The sequence below is a fragment of the Desmodus rotundus genome, chromosome 12, assembly GCF_022682495.2.
Source record: "Desmodus rotundus isolate HL8 chromosome 12, HLdesRot8A.1, whole genome shotgun sequence".
NCBI lineage: Eukaryota > Metazoa > Chordata > Mammalia > Chiroptera > Phyllostomidae > Desmodus > Desmodus rotundus.
In genome coordinates this window covers 22,411,016-22,428,581 of record NC_071398.1, presented here as the reverse complement: position 1 = coordinate 22,428,581, position 17,566 = coordinate 22,411,016, and the positions used below count along the sequence as shown (strand labels likewise).

At 45.5% G+C, this 17,566-nt stretch overlaps 1 protein-coding gene across 1 annotated transcript in view; it reads right to left on the bottom strand.

The window, feature by feature from the left end:
• Positions 1–17,566, bottom strand: part of VAT1L (vesicle amine transport 1 like) — a 148,496-nt gene that overhangs the window by 73,044 nt on the left and 57,886 nt on the right. The window contains exons 4-6 of the mRNA XM_045191990.3: positions 13,860–14,002; positions 4,581–4,684; positions 2,410–2,465 (exon numbers count right to left, since the gene is read on the bottom strand). Coding sequence (XP_045047925.2) covers positions 2,410–2,465; positions 4,581–4,684; positions 13,860–14,002 — 303 coding nt within the window. The remainder of the gene's footprint in view (positions 1–2,409; positions 2,466–4,580; positions 4,685–13,859; positions 14,003–17,566) is intronic.

Below are 17,566 nucleotides of genomic sequence, written 5' to 3'. Positions count from 1 at the left end.
AAAAAGTAAAAGATCTGATTTGTTTTTACATTAAGAAAATCATATTGTTAGGAAAATAAGTGTGAGAAAGACAGGTTTAAATAGGGACGAGATTCACGTGTAAAATTCTTTACCAAAGTAATTCCCTGAGGGCCTGAGGGCCAGCTCCAGGACAGCTGTGTATTTGGCCATGAGCTACTTGCGGGAAAAAGCAAAAAGAAATCACCAATAACTTGATTTGTAGTGTATCTGAAATGCCTCAATACGTATTCACGAGATGCTTGCTGGATCTACAGTTGCTGCACAGTTGTGGTTGAGTTCTAGAGCCAGATACCTGGTTTGAATCCCAGTGCTGCCACTTACTAGCTGTGCAACCTTAAGCAAGACACTTAATCTCTCTGTGTGCAGTTTTGTTGCTATATTCATGGGGTCAGCCTGAGGAGTAAATGTGTTACTACCTGCAAAGTACTTGGTTCATACTAGGTACTCTTTAAATATACACGAGCTTTAGTGTCATCCAATGTTGGAAGGGATGGTTTTGATTTAGTCAGTAGGTGCTCCTGAGTTTGGAGTCAGACTGCTCTCTGAACGCTAACTTCACCTATTACTAGCATCATCGCTATGGTCTGAAAGTGAATGGCATGCTTGACAAAGAGTGTACGAGCTCTGTGGGAGTTTTTAGGTGGAACATAATTAAGATAGCTGAGTGAGAAATTCCTCTGTGATTACAAACATGCTTTAATTTCTAAGCTTTTCTTAAATGTAAAGAAGAAAATTATTTTCTAGAACCTTCCAGAACAAAGGCAGTATTCCACTGCTTGGCATGCCCTATCTCCAATTTGCTTCTAACTGACCGACTGATACTGGGCCAGGCCTCTGAAAGGGAACAGCTGTTATTCTTGACCTCCAACCATAAAGTGTTCCGGTAATCGGCCCCCTTGGTTTGGGCAGGAACATCGCAACCTCCATCCTGGCTGTGTTTTTGTGTGCGCCTTCACTGAACCTGGGCACCCTGCAATCATTTCATTAAGACTGTGTTTTGTAATTGTGCATCTGGGGAAGAAAGGGAAAACACTTCTTGCAATTGCATGTAATTTGGGACGAATTCAGTTACCCAGAGCAGGCTGTCAGCATCACGTTAATTATAGCCACAGCCACAAAGCAGCTGTGAGTGACACAAAGCCTGTCTTCAGGGGACACGCTCCAGACAGCATCCTTCATTAGATTCAATTCCTGCTCCCTGTTTATTCTGTAGTTGAGATGATTCTTGACCTGAACTTTAAAGTTCAAATGCAAACAGAGGCCCTTCAATTCTAATTTCACAAGCCAGGAAGTATTAATCATTCCAGAATCCGATAATGTTTGGGGGTGAAGCCTCTGGCAGCCCGTGTTGGCACTTAAAGAGCATAAGAACACTCTGTCACCACACTTAGAATGAATCTAAACCCCTTACCATAGCTTTACCTGACCACCGATTCAAAATGCCTCTAGCCCAACCTGCTATTTTCTATTTCAGCACTGTTTTTAGTTTCTTCAGAGATTTTTTATGACCATTTATAACCATGTTACTAACATGGTTTACTTATTTCAGCTGTTTTTTCCACCAGGGACTAAAATGCACCTATCTAATTCACTGTGATGCTGGTGCCTGGCTCAGAGCCACAAAGAGCAGGTGCTCAAAGATGCTTACAGACTGAGGGAAGCATCAGCGCTGCACTGGCCGCCTGGGAGGCTGGGAGGAGAGAAGGCAAGAGCAAGCTCTTATGAGAAGTAGCAATTCCCTGTTGTTGGGGGAAAGGCAGTACAATCAAAGTTCAAGCCCAAATTCCTTAATTCCAGCAAATGTAGCTCTAGGGGGCAATGTAGGTCCAAGTAGGTTCATAATGGGGTGAATGTCCAGGGATGTGGCTTTTCCATTGCAGACAAAGTGACCACTGTATTCAGAGCATGATTACCTAAGAAAATGGTTCATAAAACTTGCCTGGGTCTCAAAATCACCCCAGGAGCTTGCTCAAAAGGATTCCATTCGTATTTCCAATTCCGTGTAATGAGGATTCAGAGAAATCTCGGAAACCTGGTCAGAGAGTTTATTTGCTCTCTGTGGATCAAATAAAATGCACTAATGCTCAGTTTCTTTTCGACCAATGATTAAAAACATCAGCACGTAAGCAATCTTTGTTGAAATCAAAATGAAGCTTTCTGGAGTTTCACAGACACTCCCCCTCCTCTGCCTCATTAGACAAAAGCAGCCCAAGTCACAGTCCTGCCCACGTGTGTGAGCAAGGTGGGAATGCAGGCGTCACCACAGGTGGTATGTGGAGGGAGGACAAACAAGGCTTAGGTTATTAGGTCAATGTCCAGAGATAGAAGAGCTCTCAACATGCCAATTGCCCCACCGCCATGGCCCATTCCACGTACATGGATACTTACAGATTTCGCAAAGCTAAAGAAGCTCTTGGTCTCTCCAGTCACCATGTTGGATGAACCTACAAATGGAAGATCCCCACATCAAGTGACTGCTAATGAAAATCAGCATCTCTTGTTATGCATAAAAGAATGGCCGTTGTTAGGTCCACAGCTGTCAAGAGCTTGGCTCAGGGACGATGAAGATAATGGAAGGGGTGGGTGGTGTCAAGTTGACTTAATTTTAACTAAGTTACACTGGATCAAGGAAGAAGTAGCATTTCTCAAGGTGACCATTTCATTACTTTGTAAAATTGGGCATGTGGCAAAAATGTGATTTAAGCCAACATTCTGATAAAATGATGAGTGCTGAAATGTCCTGTCAGTTCCATTCTTCGAGACTGAGAAATGAACTCCTGTGTGAGCCTCCTTTATGGCTTGAATTTGGTCCCTTGGCAAGTGAGGGGCTTAGGGCTTTGACCTGGATGGGGCATGTAAGTGATTAAGAAGAGATTAGGCAGAGCTAGAATTTAGGTGGATGGAAAAATGGCACACAGAGGAGCGGACGAGAGTGAAACAGGTTCAGAAGCCATGGAAATGGTGTGGCCATTGCCTTAGCTCCAAAGAGGTGTGGGCAGAAAGGTAAAAACCACTGGAGAGAAACAGTATGAGAAATGGAGCTTTGCTAATTGGAATAAGCACTATTAGAAGGAAGATGGGCAGTAAAATCGGGGGAGATTCCCTAAGATGCTCTTACAGGGAGAAAAGACTCCTCTGTGGGCTTCCCATAGGGGGTGAATGAGAGCTCTTAACAGTTCAGGTACTGTGCTGGGGCCTTTTCAAGGAGTTTCCTTCCTTGTCCCCATAGAACTGGGAGTAAGTCCTTCTCAGGGAACTGTTATTTAATGAAAACACAACATGTATTTTTAAACTTAATTTTTTTGCCTGAGTAAACTAGCAGCCAGTTAATCACTGCTTCTAATATTATGTGGTGACTCCCACCAAGCATCATGGTACTAGGCTTCAACTACTTAGTAACCAAGTAATCAACATAATGAATTAGACACTTGTGATATGTTCAAGTTGTATCCCACCAACATGACATACAACTGGGGCAAAAATAGAATCAGTAAACAAGTAAATGAATAAATTACCCACCTGCTCTTGCCTCACATGTTAGTCACGTTCAATACCCCCACTTTGCGCATTGATGCTCAGAGCCTCTCTCATCAATAGTAATAATTAAAGATTACGTGGCCACCTCCATAGACTTTCAGATATGTGGCTGCTACTGAAAAAACCAAAATGCTCCAGCAATGGAATGCTTATTCCCTCTCTTTCTTTCATAATGATCTGATGATAACAAAGAGATGCTTGAATATTTGTGCCTCTGAAATACTGATTTATAAGCTTCTCAGCTAATAGCAAGAAAATAAGTATTTTTTTCCTGAGTCACACAGAGCTAACGCTCAATTTTCTATTGTACATACAGGGTACAGAGGTACCAAAATTCTCACATATTGAACAACCCAATATCATTCAGCTTTGGAGTGTGATATCTGGCTTCAGATATGACTTTTTGACTTTGTGGAGACTAATGTTTAAGTTACTTTGCATGCTCATGAAAGAAGATGGGGGGGGGTCTGGGGTCTCATTCTGCTCGAGAAAATCTGCTCCCAGATGTCTTTTGTACATCCTCTGAAACCCAAGACACAGAAGCAGGTCTGTGCTCCGTCTACCAGGGCTCTGTCTTGATTGGGACATATGGGGATAATTCAGAGGAAGGAGAGTCTGCTCTTTGTAATTTTACCTCCAAAACTGAAGAACCTCCTTAACACCACCCCCCTATATTCCAGCCACTGCTCCCCATCCTACTGTGGGTCTTCATTCCCTCCTTTCCCACCTGTGCCACTTTCTGAGTCAAGTCCCATCTCAGTGACTACACTGGCTGGATGGGGCTTGATCCCTCTTGGAATAAGAAGTACTCATGGGAGTACCCGGGCAGTAAGCACATGTTACTTTTATCATTGAAAACAACTAATGGCAACAGCAACATTTTAGAAAACATTAGGAAAAGCAAACAGTGCAACCTCATTGCCCTAGTATGGCAACAGATTTCGTTCTTCAGGGCCTCTGTCTGAAGCGCAGGTGCAGTGCTCCCCGTCACTGACCACACCCTGCTCCTGTTGAGCACTCACCGTACAAAATGTAGGTTCCCAGTGGTTTGAGGAGGCTGAGACCTTTCCCAGTGTTGTCCCCACAGAGGCAATCCAAAACAATGTCCACTCCTTCAGCAGAGATTCTAAATGGTGAGAAGACAAAGGACAATACTGTGACCTGCCAGGGACCAAACTGTCAATCCCTGTCCCTTCCTGTGTCAGGCCATTTACTCCTGGAGTCAGGAAGAGTGAGAGCTCTTGCGAGTAGCAATAAATAGGGCAGAAGCCCAGGAGGTGGATTTGTCCTCATGGGTCCAACCCTAAGAATTTTAGAAAGCTGGAGGCAGCGAAGAATCTGGCTGGGGGCTGATATCAGGAACCAGTTTGGGCTAGGACAATGAGTGTGAACACCACAGGCAGATCATCTGAGTTTGTAGCTAGCTGCCTCACTCAGCTTTTCTGCTCCTGAGCTTTCTCCTTTGTAAAGTGGAGCTAGCATGTTTCTTTGTGCTAAACATGGAATGTGGTGACGAATGAAATGCTTGGCCCATCGCCAGCCACATAGCAATCACCCCATAAGTCAGTCGGTCAACAGTTCACATTTGTGGAGCTTGAATTACGTGCCAGGCACTGTCCAAAGTGCTGAAGATAGAGTGGTGACTTCCCCCTGTCTTCATGGGGCTTCTGGTCTCAGAGGGATTGGCTTTCTTTCCTCTCCACCCACCTCTTCAGTGAAGCTATAAAAATCACATTAATTTAATTTGCAAACTTCTATTTGTCCACTCTCCAGGTTCAATCTAAAACATAGTCTTAGAGGAAGGGGATTAAACAGAGAGAATCTTCCTACAGCAATGGAAGGTTCCACACTGAAGACAATCATGTTTGTACTCCATTAGACAGTACCCTATTAGGAAGATTACTTCTTCCATTCCCTTATTTATATAGTCACTGATTCAGTCATTCACTCATGCATTTAAAAAACATCTACTGGGTCTTCCACTGCTAGATGATACTATGCAGGAGGGAGCTCTGAAGATTGCAGGGAAGACACTTATGCCCACAGAGTTACCAAATGTGGCTGCGCCTGGTTCAGAAAAGAATTCATTTCCTCAGCTTTTTGAGTTTGCAGGATTATCTTGTTTCAGCACATAGATCAGTTTTTCTGTCCACACCTTCACCCCCCAGCAAAATGTAGGTACTGCAGCACACGTCAACAGCTGTGTCCGTGATGTCGCTACGTGGGAAGTTTCATGTGCATCTCCCATGTTCACACACTAGTCGGACAGCTGAGTCTCGATGTAAATATACCCTTCAAAACCCTCAAGTCAAGTCTAAAATCCACTGCAAAGGCTCGTCCGATATGGTCAGTTTTGCTTCCATCTACTAGCACTCTTATCTGTACAGGTGTGTCCTTTCAAGTCCAACCTGTAAGTCAGAACTAGGGAATTAAGCCACTGGATGGCAAACCTAAGTGTGCGAAGCAATCTCCCAGAGACTGTAACTTGCCCACCCTCCCCCTCTCTTCTAGCTTCAGTTGGTCTGGAGTGGGGCCCAGGAATTTGTGTTTCTAACAAGTTCCCAGGAGATGCTGATAGTACTGATTCTTCCACCACACTTTGAGAACCTCTGGTCTATGCCAGTTACCCAAGAGCCAAGCCAACAATTTTTAAACTAGTAATTAGTATGTTCGTTAAATATTTAGCACTGACACTACACTAGGCACTGGCGGGTGTAGTGGTGAGCCCAGACAGATTCGATTTCTCTCCTTTTGGAGCTTATACTAGGCAGACATTAACCAATGATTACACAAATAAAAGTTAAATTGAAACTGAATTGGTCTAGTGTCACAAAGGTATTACGAGACCATTTAAATTGAGGGTTGGCTCAACCAGGACTGCCAGAGAAGAGATCCCTAGGGAAATGATGAGTGGAGGGTGAAGAGGTTAGCTGGGTAAATAGTGCTGGGAATAGTGTTCCAAGCAGAAGTGTTCCAGGCAGGATAGTGTTCTGTTTGCAAAAACCGCACAGTGGGAGGAGCCTGGTGAGCAGGAGGTCTGGAAAGCAGCGAGTCGTGAGGGCTGCAGTAGAGAAAAGGAGAGGGAGCTTGCTGTAAGGTGCAGCTGGACAGACGGGAGGGCATTGGAACACAGACTGTTGGTGGGTTCTGAGCCAGTGCCTCACACCTGGTGATTAGCTCTCCACCTGACATCATGGCGTGAGTAACTATGCTCCTGTCTTCCTCACTTCTTCCAGGTCCATTTTTTGGCCACGTTTGCTCATTCCTCTGGAAGTGGAACACTGCTCTGCTTCTACTGGCTGGCCCTCCTGGGAACTCCCTGGGAACTCCATTTTACCATGACCTGTCTGTCTGCCTGCAGAATGGTTGTGCTCAGGAGCAGCATCCCACAGTTTAGGCTGTGCACACCTTCCAGGGCACGCCTGGTGGACCTACCCAGCCCTGAGTCCTCACGTCTTGCCTGATGCTTCTCACGTCTATGCTTTACTTGTAGGTCCACATTTTCTCCTACAGCCTGCCGATCAAACCTCCTTGGATTAGCTGCCCCACCTGGGCCTATGGCTCTATCCTCTGGACTCCGGTTCTACAGACATAGAGTTCAGACCCATAGTCAGGGGTGACCATAAGCCCCTGCCCACTTCCCCATCCTTACCTCCCACTAATTTTTCAAAACCTCCTAACCGCTGGCTATCCCTAAAACGCCTCCCTCAGGGCCTTTGCATGTGCTGCAATCTTTGCCTCAGCACCCTTTCCCCAGCTCTCCTTAGAACTGGCTCCTTCTCATCCTACAGACTTCATTCACATGTGACCTCCCCAGAGAAGCTGTAACTAATCACCCCACCTGAACTGACAGCTCCCACCCCCCAAAATGACCTCTATTTCAGCTCTCTACATGCATTAGTGTCCACACTAGGGATACTTTTTAATATCTATCATAGGCTGTAATTACTTTTTTGTTTTCCTATTCACTGACTATCTCGTTCATCAATATAAAAGCCCCATGACACACAGACCATGTTTGTGCTGCTGATTGTTGTGTCCTCAGTCTTTCTCAACATGTTGAACAAAGCATTGGTTCTCAGGAAATACCGATCAATTGTATGAATGAATGATTAAATGGAAAAGTAAACAGATAAATGAAAGGAATGAAGAAAGCATTGTAGACTGGTATTCTATATCCCTCTACTTGTGCTTCTTTCAAAGGACACACATTTTCTGAGTTCTGTACCCAGGCATTTCACAGAGAATCTTCACAACCAGTCTCTGAGGCAGGCATTTTAACTCCACTGTTGTGATGAAGAGATCAAGGCTCCCAGAGGCAGCGCCTCGCCCAGCTGATGTCAGCAGCACAGCTGGAATTCAAATGTCAGTCTGGTTTAAGGGCAAAGCTGATGGCCTTTTCACCACGCTGAATTTAAGGCTTAATAAATGTTCGCCGAGTATAATTATGGAAGCACTGCTTTAGCAAAGCATCTCTGGGGACACAGTCAATTTAACTTAGTCTTTGAAGAATTCAGGCTTAAAAGTTTGTGTTTTAAAATAAATATACATATGTCCAGAGGTAAGCTATGCTTTTCCACACAGGTAGGCTGAGAGGTTTCTATTTTCAAGCTGCTTTTTTCATCCCAGATTATGGCAGACACCCAAGGTCAGAGTCCGACACACTCGCCCTAAATCTCCAACCACTGGACAACAACCATTCCCTGAGTGCTTACTTCATGCCAGGCTGTGCGTGCTAAGCTAGGAATACACAGACGAAGGGTCAAGTTTATCCCTACTATCTAGGAGCTTATGGGTTACTAGGAGTTAGATTACAAATGGACAGCCCAAACACAGAGTAATCACAGCTCCAACAGAGCAATGCAGGGGGCTGTGGAAGACAGTTCTCTGTTGAGGACTGATGGATAAGCAGGAATTGGTCAGGTGATCACGGGAAGGCCTTTAAGGGACCTGCACAACAGCCTGACTTCAGGCAGTCAGCACAGGGTAGACCCAAGGAGGCTTTGGGAGACCAACCAGCCATGGTAATGAGTGGCCCTGGCCACTGTTCTCCTTCCAGAAGGTCCCAAGACTGGCTGCCACAGCCAACGACTAATAGGGGGTAGTGAGCAGCAGTGGGGGTGGGGTAACAGCAGCACAGGACTGGGTTTAGGAATATGGATTTCATCTCAGTGTTAAGCATTTAGTTCTGCCCCTTACTTGCTGTGTGACCTCAGATGAGTTACTTAGTATCTCGGCACCTCCATTTCCCCAACTGTAGCAGAAGATGGTGATAACACCTGCCCCTGGCTCCTTTGTGAAGCTTGAAAGAGTCGATGCATATGGAGGGAGCACAGGGCGTGATAGCTCTGTGTCCATGGTAGCTTTTAGTGCCATTTTTCAGAGTAGTCTAACTAAAAGAGAGTTCTTTTGGTTTGGTAAAAGACCATGAAAAAAGTTTGTGCAAAACCTCAACAACCCAATCATCTGCCCAAGTGTTCTTCAGGCTGGGTAGAGCTATCAGCCAAGAAACCATTAGAACAGAGGCTCGATGCCCTTGACCCTCTTATGAGAGCATGCCCCATGTTCAAGAGTACCCACTATGTGCCAGGCACAGTGCTGAGCACTTCCTACATCTCGTCTCTGACACACGGTGCAGCCCTGTGACGCGGGGGCCGTCATCTCCATTTGATGGATAAGGAAATGGAGACTCAGTGGGGTCAGGTGACTTACCCCAGGGCCAGTGCAGGCAGTGGTAGGACACTGGTTTGACCCTTTGCATCTAGATACCAGGGGAAGGCCCATAGGCGAGGTAGGGTTTTGTAGTGTGAGCTGTGGCCAGCCCCGGGGTGACCACCAGTGGCACTTCTAGGCCACACGGTCTCCCAGCAGAGACTGAGCAAAGTGAGGGGCTGTTCCTGGGCTTCTGCTGGAAGGAGCCGCTGCAGGTCTCCTGTGTGTTCAGGCCACCTGCTCCTCCCCACGCCTCTTCCGGCATTTCTGTAGTCGAATTGGGTAAAACAGGGTTTGTGCATGCACAGGGTCAAATATGCCCCAAATTCATCACTCCCTGCTGTCATTGCATCCTTCTGAAGGTCACTGGTGTGGTGGGGGTGAGACAAATTCGGAGGAAGATAAGCCGGGTAGAGGCAGAAGTCGGTCCCTGGGCCCCAAGGGAGAAGATGCTTCAGCCACTTCTGTCAAACCTTTAAGCAGACATGGCTCCTTTTAAGGTTAGCACTGTTTCTTCAGGTGAGAATTTCAAAACTGAAAAGAGCTCCACCCCTCATTGTAAGCCCAATTCAGTCATTACAAACCCAATCCATCAACCGAACTGGACCCGGCAGGGTCTGTTTAAAATGCTGCGGGCCACACAGTGGCCTGGGGGTGGGTCCTCCCTCAGTCATTGAAAAGTACCCTAGCAGCTCCTTTTAATGGAATAATTTGATGGAATAATTGTGAGAAGCACAGCTTCTCGGAGGCACAAGGCCGGCCTCATTTCTTAGGCCCCCAGTTTCTGGGGGAGTTCGCCTTGCCTGCGCATACAGAATCGTAAGGACATAAACACGGGGAGGTTGAAAAGCCGACTGCCCGCCATGGCTGCTCTGTCTGCTTTCTCCTGCGGTCACGAATCTCTCCAGATTAGAAACACAAGTAGCCCCTGTTCAGGGGTTCTCTGGGCCAGATTCAACAGCAAGATATTTTGGATTGCTGATCCAAGATTTTTGTGTCTGTCCTTCCTTGGTCCCCAACTTCTCACCCCTTTATTGGGAGTGTCACCTCTGCTTCCCACCCACGTGGACCACTGAAGAATTTCTCTTGAATGGTGGCAGGTCCCATAGAGCCATTGCTGGGGGAGAAACCCTTCTACTTTGTCAAGAAATTAACTCTGCTCTATTGAGCTGTCATTTCTAGTTGGACCCGTGGCTCCCCTCTCAGTTGTTTCTCTGAGTCCCTTTCCTCTGAGAGCGCACCGGTGCCAGAGCTTTAGCCATTGCCTCCATGCTCGTGACGGAGGCGCGGGGCTATTGCAGAGTGCCCACCACAGCGCCTAGCACACAGTAGGCCTCTCACAGACAATTAACACAGTGTCCGGTGCTGAGAGGGCTGAGCACAGCACCCAGTGCACAATGGGCTCTGCACAGGGTGCCCACCTTATGCTTCTTAGTAAGTGTTCACTACGAATGGCTCCCAATTGGAGTACTACGAATGTACTTAGCAATACCCCCTCTAGGAGTCCGTTCTTGACCACTCTCTCTTCTGTCCAGGTGATTAGACTCTCATTAATTTCCACTGTGTCTCGGTTTCATGATGTGTAAAGGAGGGATTTTCGCCGTGCAGGATTGCCTGACACACACATAAAGTGGTCTAACTGCAGTGCTCAGTAGCGTGAGAGGGGACCAACTCCACCTGGTGCTATTACCCACCTCGCCCTGGGCTCACTTGCCTTGCCTGGGACTCCCTCCCCCCCACCCTCTACCTACTGAAATTGTTCCCATCCTTCACGCGCCCCCTTGGGGGCTGTCTGCCCTGGCACTCCATCTGGTTTTTCTCTCCTCTTTATCTTTATGGCCCTTACAGTCCGATGCAAACAATGCAAGGCTTCTAACTCTTGTACTTAGTTTCAAGCAGAATCATCTCTCTTCTCCCAAACCGAGAAGGAGAAAATGATGTGAAGGGTAGGTCTGTATTATAAATATTTTCCCCTATTCCCTCTACAATGCCTGGCTCAAGGCTGAGAATGTGTTCAAAAGAAGCTTACCAATTGACTGGTTTATAAAAGAGTTCTCGTCTCAAAGAATTTTATGTTATTATTTTTCTAGTTTATCAGACACATAATTATGTAGCAAACAATATCCGTGATCAAAAAATAAAATGAAATCATTCTGCATTCCCCTCCCATTGCATGTGAGCAGTTGAATTTTTCCCCTTTCCTTTCATTTCATGTCCTTATGAGTCAAGAATTTATACAAAGCTGTGATCACAGTGTAGATGAAATTTGGCACTCTGCTTTTTTCACTCAATATGCTACCAAGGGTATTTTTTTTTCCATTCTGTGACAGAGTCTTCATAATTATCTTTTCTTTAGGGGCTGCATAATACTCAAGTGTGTGGGTGTAGCGTAATCTGCTGAACTGTTTTCCTTCTGTTGATAATGGAGGCTGCTTCTGCGTTTGCACTAGTGTGGACGATGCCATAATTCACCCAGCTGACATATGCTGCACACCTACAATGAATCAGAAGCGGTGCTTTCCCTGCAGGAGGCAACTGCGGGCCTGTTGCTTTCTTCTTCTTCTTCTGGATTATTTCCTGAGGGTAGAGTTAGTGGAATAGAGGGCATAAACCTATTTGAAGCTTCCCAGACATTCTTAGTCTAATTCCAGTGTCTCTACTAAAAAACATAAGGAACTGGTGGAAGTCACACTTGAAAGACGGTGGCGGTGAGGTGGGTCTTAGAGGCTGTTGCCTTCTGCTCTTCTGACGTCAGTAGAATTAATTGATTTAGGGGCTGATGGCAGCAGGTCAAAGACAGAGAGAGGCAAGGGGATGAGTAACCACACAGGAAATGCAGATGACAGGAACTCCCTGATTGTAGACTGTCCATCATATCTTCAGAAGAGCCTCTTCTTTCACTACTTTCCACATCCTACCACCTCCAGCTGCATGGGTCTCCTTTCAGATTCTCAAATTTACCAAGCCCTTCCTGATGCTGGGAGCTAGCACATGCCACTCTCCCTGGTCAGAAATGCTCTTCCTTTGGCCAAATTCTCATCCTTCAGTTCCAACCCAAATCTTACTCTCTGATGGACAATGTATCTGATCTCCCATCTGCATGTGTTTACTAGCACCTTGCGTTTCTATACCGGGGCAGATATGGAAATTGTAAATCCATGAATTAAAAAAAAATGTTGTCCTGTCTTTCCCAACTACACTCAAACTCCATGCAGATGACGACTCTCAAGGTGGTCTGGCTGTATCTCCCACCCCCCCCCCCCCCAGACATTCACTAACTATTAAACGGGCTGGAACAGGAGTAAAGGAAGGGATGGGTGCACACGAAAATATCATTAAGGGGGTGAAAGAAAAGATTGCTGAAGGGACAATGGCAGTTCATTTTCCAGACCACAGCTTGATAGATGCTAATTAAAAGAAGGAAGAACCACCTAAGGGTTATGAGAACAGGCAAAGATAAATCCTGGAAGTCTTTGAAACATGCCTGCAATCTCTAGATGTCTGAGAACCAGGTGGCAAACTTCTGATAACCAGCTGTAAAGCTCTCTTTTCATGCCCTACTGGAAAAATTGGGACAATCTGAAATGATATGCAAATCTCTTGGTTCAAAATCTAAAAACACAGCTGAAAATTTAGACTATCAGAAGACTCTCCTTTCTAAGAAGTTTTCACTTAATCTGGTCTAAATCTATCACCTCACATAACCAGCTCTCCCATCCCTCTAGTGCTTCAATTTTCCACATTAAGGGGTGACTGCAGAAAATCGTGATGCTATTATTATGATGCTTGCTGGACAACTTAATTCCTTTTATCTCACAATTTAGTGCTGATAAATGAAAATACAGAAACACTGGCTCTGGGACATCCCTGAATCCCCTCAGGAGCTGTGAGTGGAACAGAACCTGAGAACCAGCCATGAACTCTGAGCAGCAGGAGTGGGGAGATGCACAAATCATCTGAGAACACAGTGGCAGCTGGGTTGCCCCCTGATTCTCTGTGTTGGCATGCACATAGCTGTGATCAACAGCTCCAGGATCACAGGTGGCAATGGATCAGGTTAGAAGCCAGCATCCCCCTGAGTGACTGCAACAGCCAGCAGACTGATCTCTCTGCCTCCAGCCTCCCCTCTCCCATCCCTTCTCTGCACACCACCAGTGACTGTTCAGACCCACATCTTATCATGTCACCACTGCAGTCCTTCGTTGGCTCTCACTCCTCCCCTCATTGGAGTCCACATTTCCTTAGGCTGTTGGGTGAATGAATGAGAAATAACCTCCTCTGTGCGAAGGCAGTGTTATGGCAGCCAGTATAACAGCTTTGAAAGCTACAAATCAGCCTTGCATGTTACTTAACTGCTCTATTCCTGGGTTTTATCCTCTGCAAAAGGAGGATAATAATGGAGTTTTTTAGAGGATTAAATGAGCGAATACAGATGAAGTATTGAGCACAGAGCTAATCATATTAACCCCAATATATATTTACTGTTGTTACTGTTATTAGTATTAGTCCCCCATCCAAATGAATGCAACTCTTCTTTCAGAGAGAGAAGAGCAAGGGCCGGCCTGGTGCTCTTTTGAGCAAACACTTACCTTTTCACTTCTTGCACATAGTCTGCATTTCGGTCAAAGAGGTGGGTCACGGAGTCTTTGATAGCTTCATGCTTGAAAGTAGAAGCTGTTCCAAAGACAGTGACATTGGGGATGGTGGAACACAGCTGAGCCACAGCTTGGCCCTAGAAATGAAATACAACAGACAAGTCACACAGAGAGCTACCACCCAGCAACCAGCCTTGCTGGGTATAGAGCAGGATTTCTCACCCTTGCCACTATTGACCATTTTTAGGTTGAATTAGTCTTGATTGTAGGGAGCTGAACTGTGCATTATAGGATGTTTAGCAGCCTCCCTGGTCTACATCTACTAGGAGCCAGAACCACTCCCTGTTGTGACAACCAAAACTGTATGTAGACATTTTAAATGTCCCCTGGGGGACACAGACTCCCTTGACCGAGAAGCACCAATGTACAGGAATGTTGGTGTGAGTCAGCAAAACCCCAGCACCAAGACTTAACAACTTTTATTTAACCATAGTGAGCCTCAGATTCCTCTCTACAAGCTAGCAATAATGGGACCTACTCCACAGGGATCTTGGAGGATGTCTTATTGTAGTTTGGATCACCCAGAAACAGACCCTGAGGCAAAGATGCCCGTGTTAGTACTTTATCAGGAGAATAACTCCAGTAAATACCAGGATGTCAAGAGAGAAATAGAAGGCAGCCAATAAAGGGTATGTTATCAAGCCTATATCCACCATGGGCAACTAGAAGGCAAGCCCTCTGAAGAACTCTGTGAGCAAGTGTAGAACATATAGCAGATATATGATCCCAACCAAGTGGTGAGGAAGCTAGAATATTTATCTCCCAAATTTCCATCTGATACCGGCTGAGGGTTGTTCTGTAGCAGTAAGTCTCGCACAGGTCTGGCCTGTTCTCTTGGACAGCCAGACAGAAGCCCTAAGCAAGCCCCCTTTGGTTGAGCTGAGTGCAGAGACAACATGATGTGGCCAACAGCATCCGCTAGGAGGGTGTTAAATGACATAGCTTGAGCACCTGGTACAAAACAGGACACTTAATACGTACTCAATAAATCTTAATCATCTGTCCCTTTAGTGGCTTATTTGTATTATACACAGCGCTGCGATATCCAGGCATATAAAGAAAAGGCCAATGGATGAGGCTTAAATATTAAATGATCCAGAAGAAATCACAAGTACATTTAGAAATGGGTGATATTTCCATGTCCTTTTTCAGTATGGTCAGAAATTTAAGTCATCAGACAGAGTATTGTGAGCATGTGCATTCAGAAACCTTCCCTGAACCCCTACATTTCTGGTAAAGATGCTCTGAAACGAAGTACTATCTCTCTGGAGTGCCACCTGCCATATAAATAATAATTTATGCCTCCTAATATGGAGGGAACTTACTCTACCAAAGTCATCTGTGATATTTACTTCTGCCTATCACTTTGTTTACATGTCTTCTTCATATTGGTGGACTAGATTAGGTTGGCAGGTCCATTTGTAGAAATTTAATTCTTCCAACATTTACAATTAAAGGCAACATTAAGAGAATCAGAAATGCCAGACTTGGAAGATCATCCAATTACCCTTTCGCATCATTGTTTATGGGTGAGGAAAGGGGACTCAGGAAGGTTAGGATGACCCAGTTCTTCAGAGGCAGATGTGAGATTTAAAGCAAGGTCTCCTGATTTCCAGTCATTGCCATTTTCTATTTTGCCATGTTGTCAGCTTATTTTGACATTTAAGCTAAGCAGACTTTTCAGTTGCAACCTAAAATAGACACAGTACTGACACGCTCCCTTGGAGGTCAACATTTCAGAACATGGCTGTGAACCCATGACTCCAGAGAGGCCATATAGTTCTCTGTTCTAAGAATACACTTGATAATTGCTTAAGTTTTTTATCCCCTGACTCTACAGAACAAAGAGGGACTATCCTCACTAGTGAATATAAATATCAGCAATTAACAGAGCAATCCTCTCAAATTCAGCAGGGCTTGAGCTAACCTTGTTAGTGCTGGGAGAGGAGATTGGGACAAGTTCCACTTTCTGTGTAGTTCCTCCTGTCCTCTGTCCTGAAGCAAACATGACATTTACCTACTCACCTGATTTTCAAGTTCCCATTATGTACTAGTCGCACTGTGCTGTAGATGCTGGAGTGTCAGAAATGACTGGCCCACCTTAATCTCCATCTCTGGTCCCAAGCCCCTCACCGAGTCCCAGACTTGCATATTGAACCACCATTTCAGCACCTAACTCTCTACCTGGCTGTTCAAAATTAACACATCAAACTCAACTGATCTAAAACGGAACCAGGGCCATCTCCAAATGAGTTACTGCTTGTATTAGTTTGTTAAGACTGTTGTAACCAAGTTCCACAAACTGGGTGGATTCAACAACAGATATTATTGTTTCACAGTTCTGGAGGTTAGAAGTCTGAAGTCAAGGTTGTTGGCGGGGCTGGTTACTTCTAACGACCGTGAGGAGAAGGTCCAATCCCAGCCTCTCTCGTTGGCCTGTAGATGGCCATCTTCTCCTCATGTCCTCACATGGTGTTTGCTCTGTGAGCCTCTTCTTCTTAAAGGGACACTCATCATATTGGATTGGAGCTCACCTGAATGACCTCGTTTTCATCACACGAATTTTGGGGAGACATGAGTCAACCCATAACACTCTTCTTACAGCATTTCCTGCCTCAGCGGGTGGAATCATACCATTTAGCCATTGCCATAGCTAGGAATCTGGGGTTATACTGGATTCCTCTTCTGCCCTCACCCCCACATCCAATTGGTCAGCAAGTGTGTTATTTCCACTCAACCTCTCTTAGAACTGCCCCTTTTTCATGTGGGTGGTCATCCTTCCTCCCCTGAATTATGACAACACTCTTCTAATTGGCCCGGCTATTGCCATGTGCATCTCACACTGTGGACAGAGCGATTTTTCCCAAACACAACACCGAGCACTCCACTACTTGTTTCAAAGCCTCCCAGTACTCAGGGCTTTCAGAATGAATTGCATCCCCTTTACTTTATCATGCAAGGCCCTCATAGCCCTCACAGATCTGACCCACTCTACCCCATTGATGTGATTTCCCTCCACTTTGCAATAGCCACTTCATAACAACACGCAGAACTTGAGCCATCACTGGTTGTCACTCGCCGTGAGCCTGGTCCCCTGGCACTGTCAGAATGAGTCTTTAACCTTATCCTACTGAGGAAGAAGCTGAGGTTCACAGAGGTTAAGTACCTGGTCCAAAGCCAATAGGGTAAGATGTGGTGACCTTGACCTCTGTACTCACCAGCGGAGCAACCTTGAGTAACATAGTTCCTCTAGTCTCTCATTTTAATATGTGGATTGTAATAATACATATATTCTAAGACTCTTCTAGGATTATATAACATAGCACATCCAAGAGTTTAGAGCAGTGAATGGCAATAAACATTTGCTATCACTACTAGTATGGCTATAATTTCTGTTTTCCTTGGTCTTTTCTTATACCAGTAGTAGAAGCATATCCACTATCACCGTCAGCGCCTCAGTCTGTCAGGCTAATTTAGCATCAATGCTGGTTTTCTCACATGCTTTCCCCAACCAGTCGTGCCCGTCCATCTGCCTCTTCAGATCATAGCCACTCCCCCCTGATGCATCTTGTCTACAAAGCCTTCCCAGCGTCCCAGGCAGAGTCTCTGGCTTCTTTTCGTGCCACCATAGACCTGTGGTA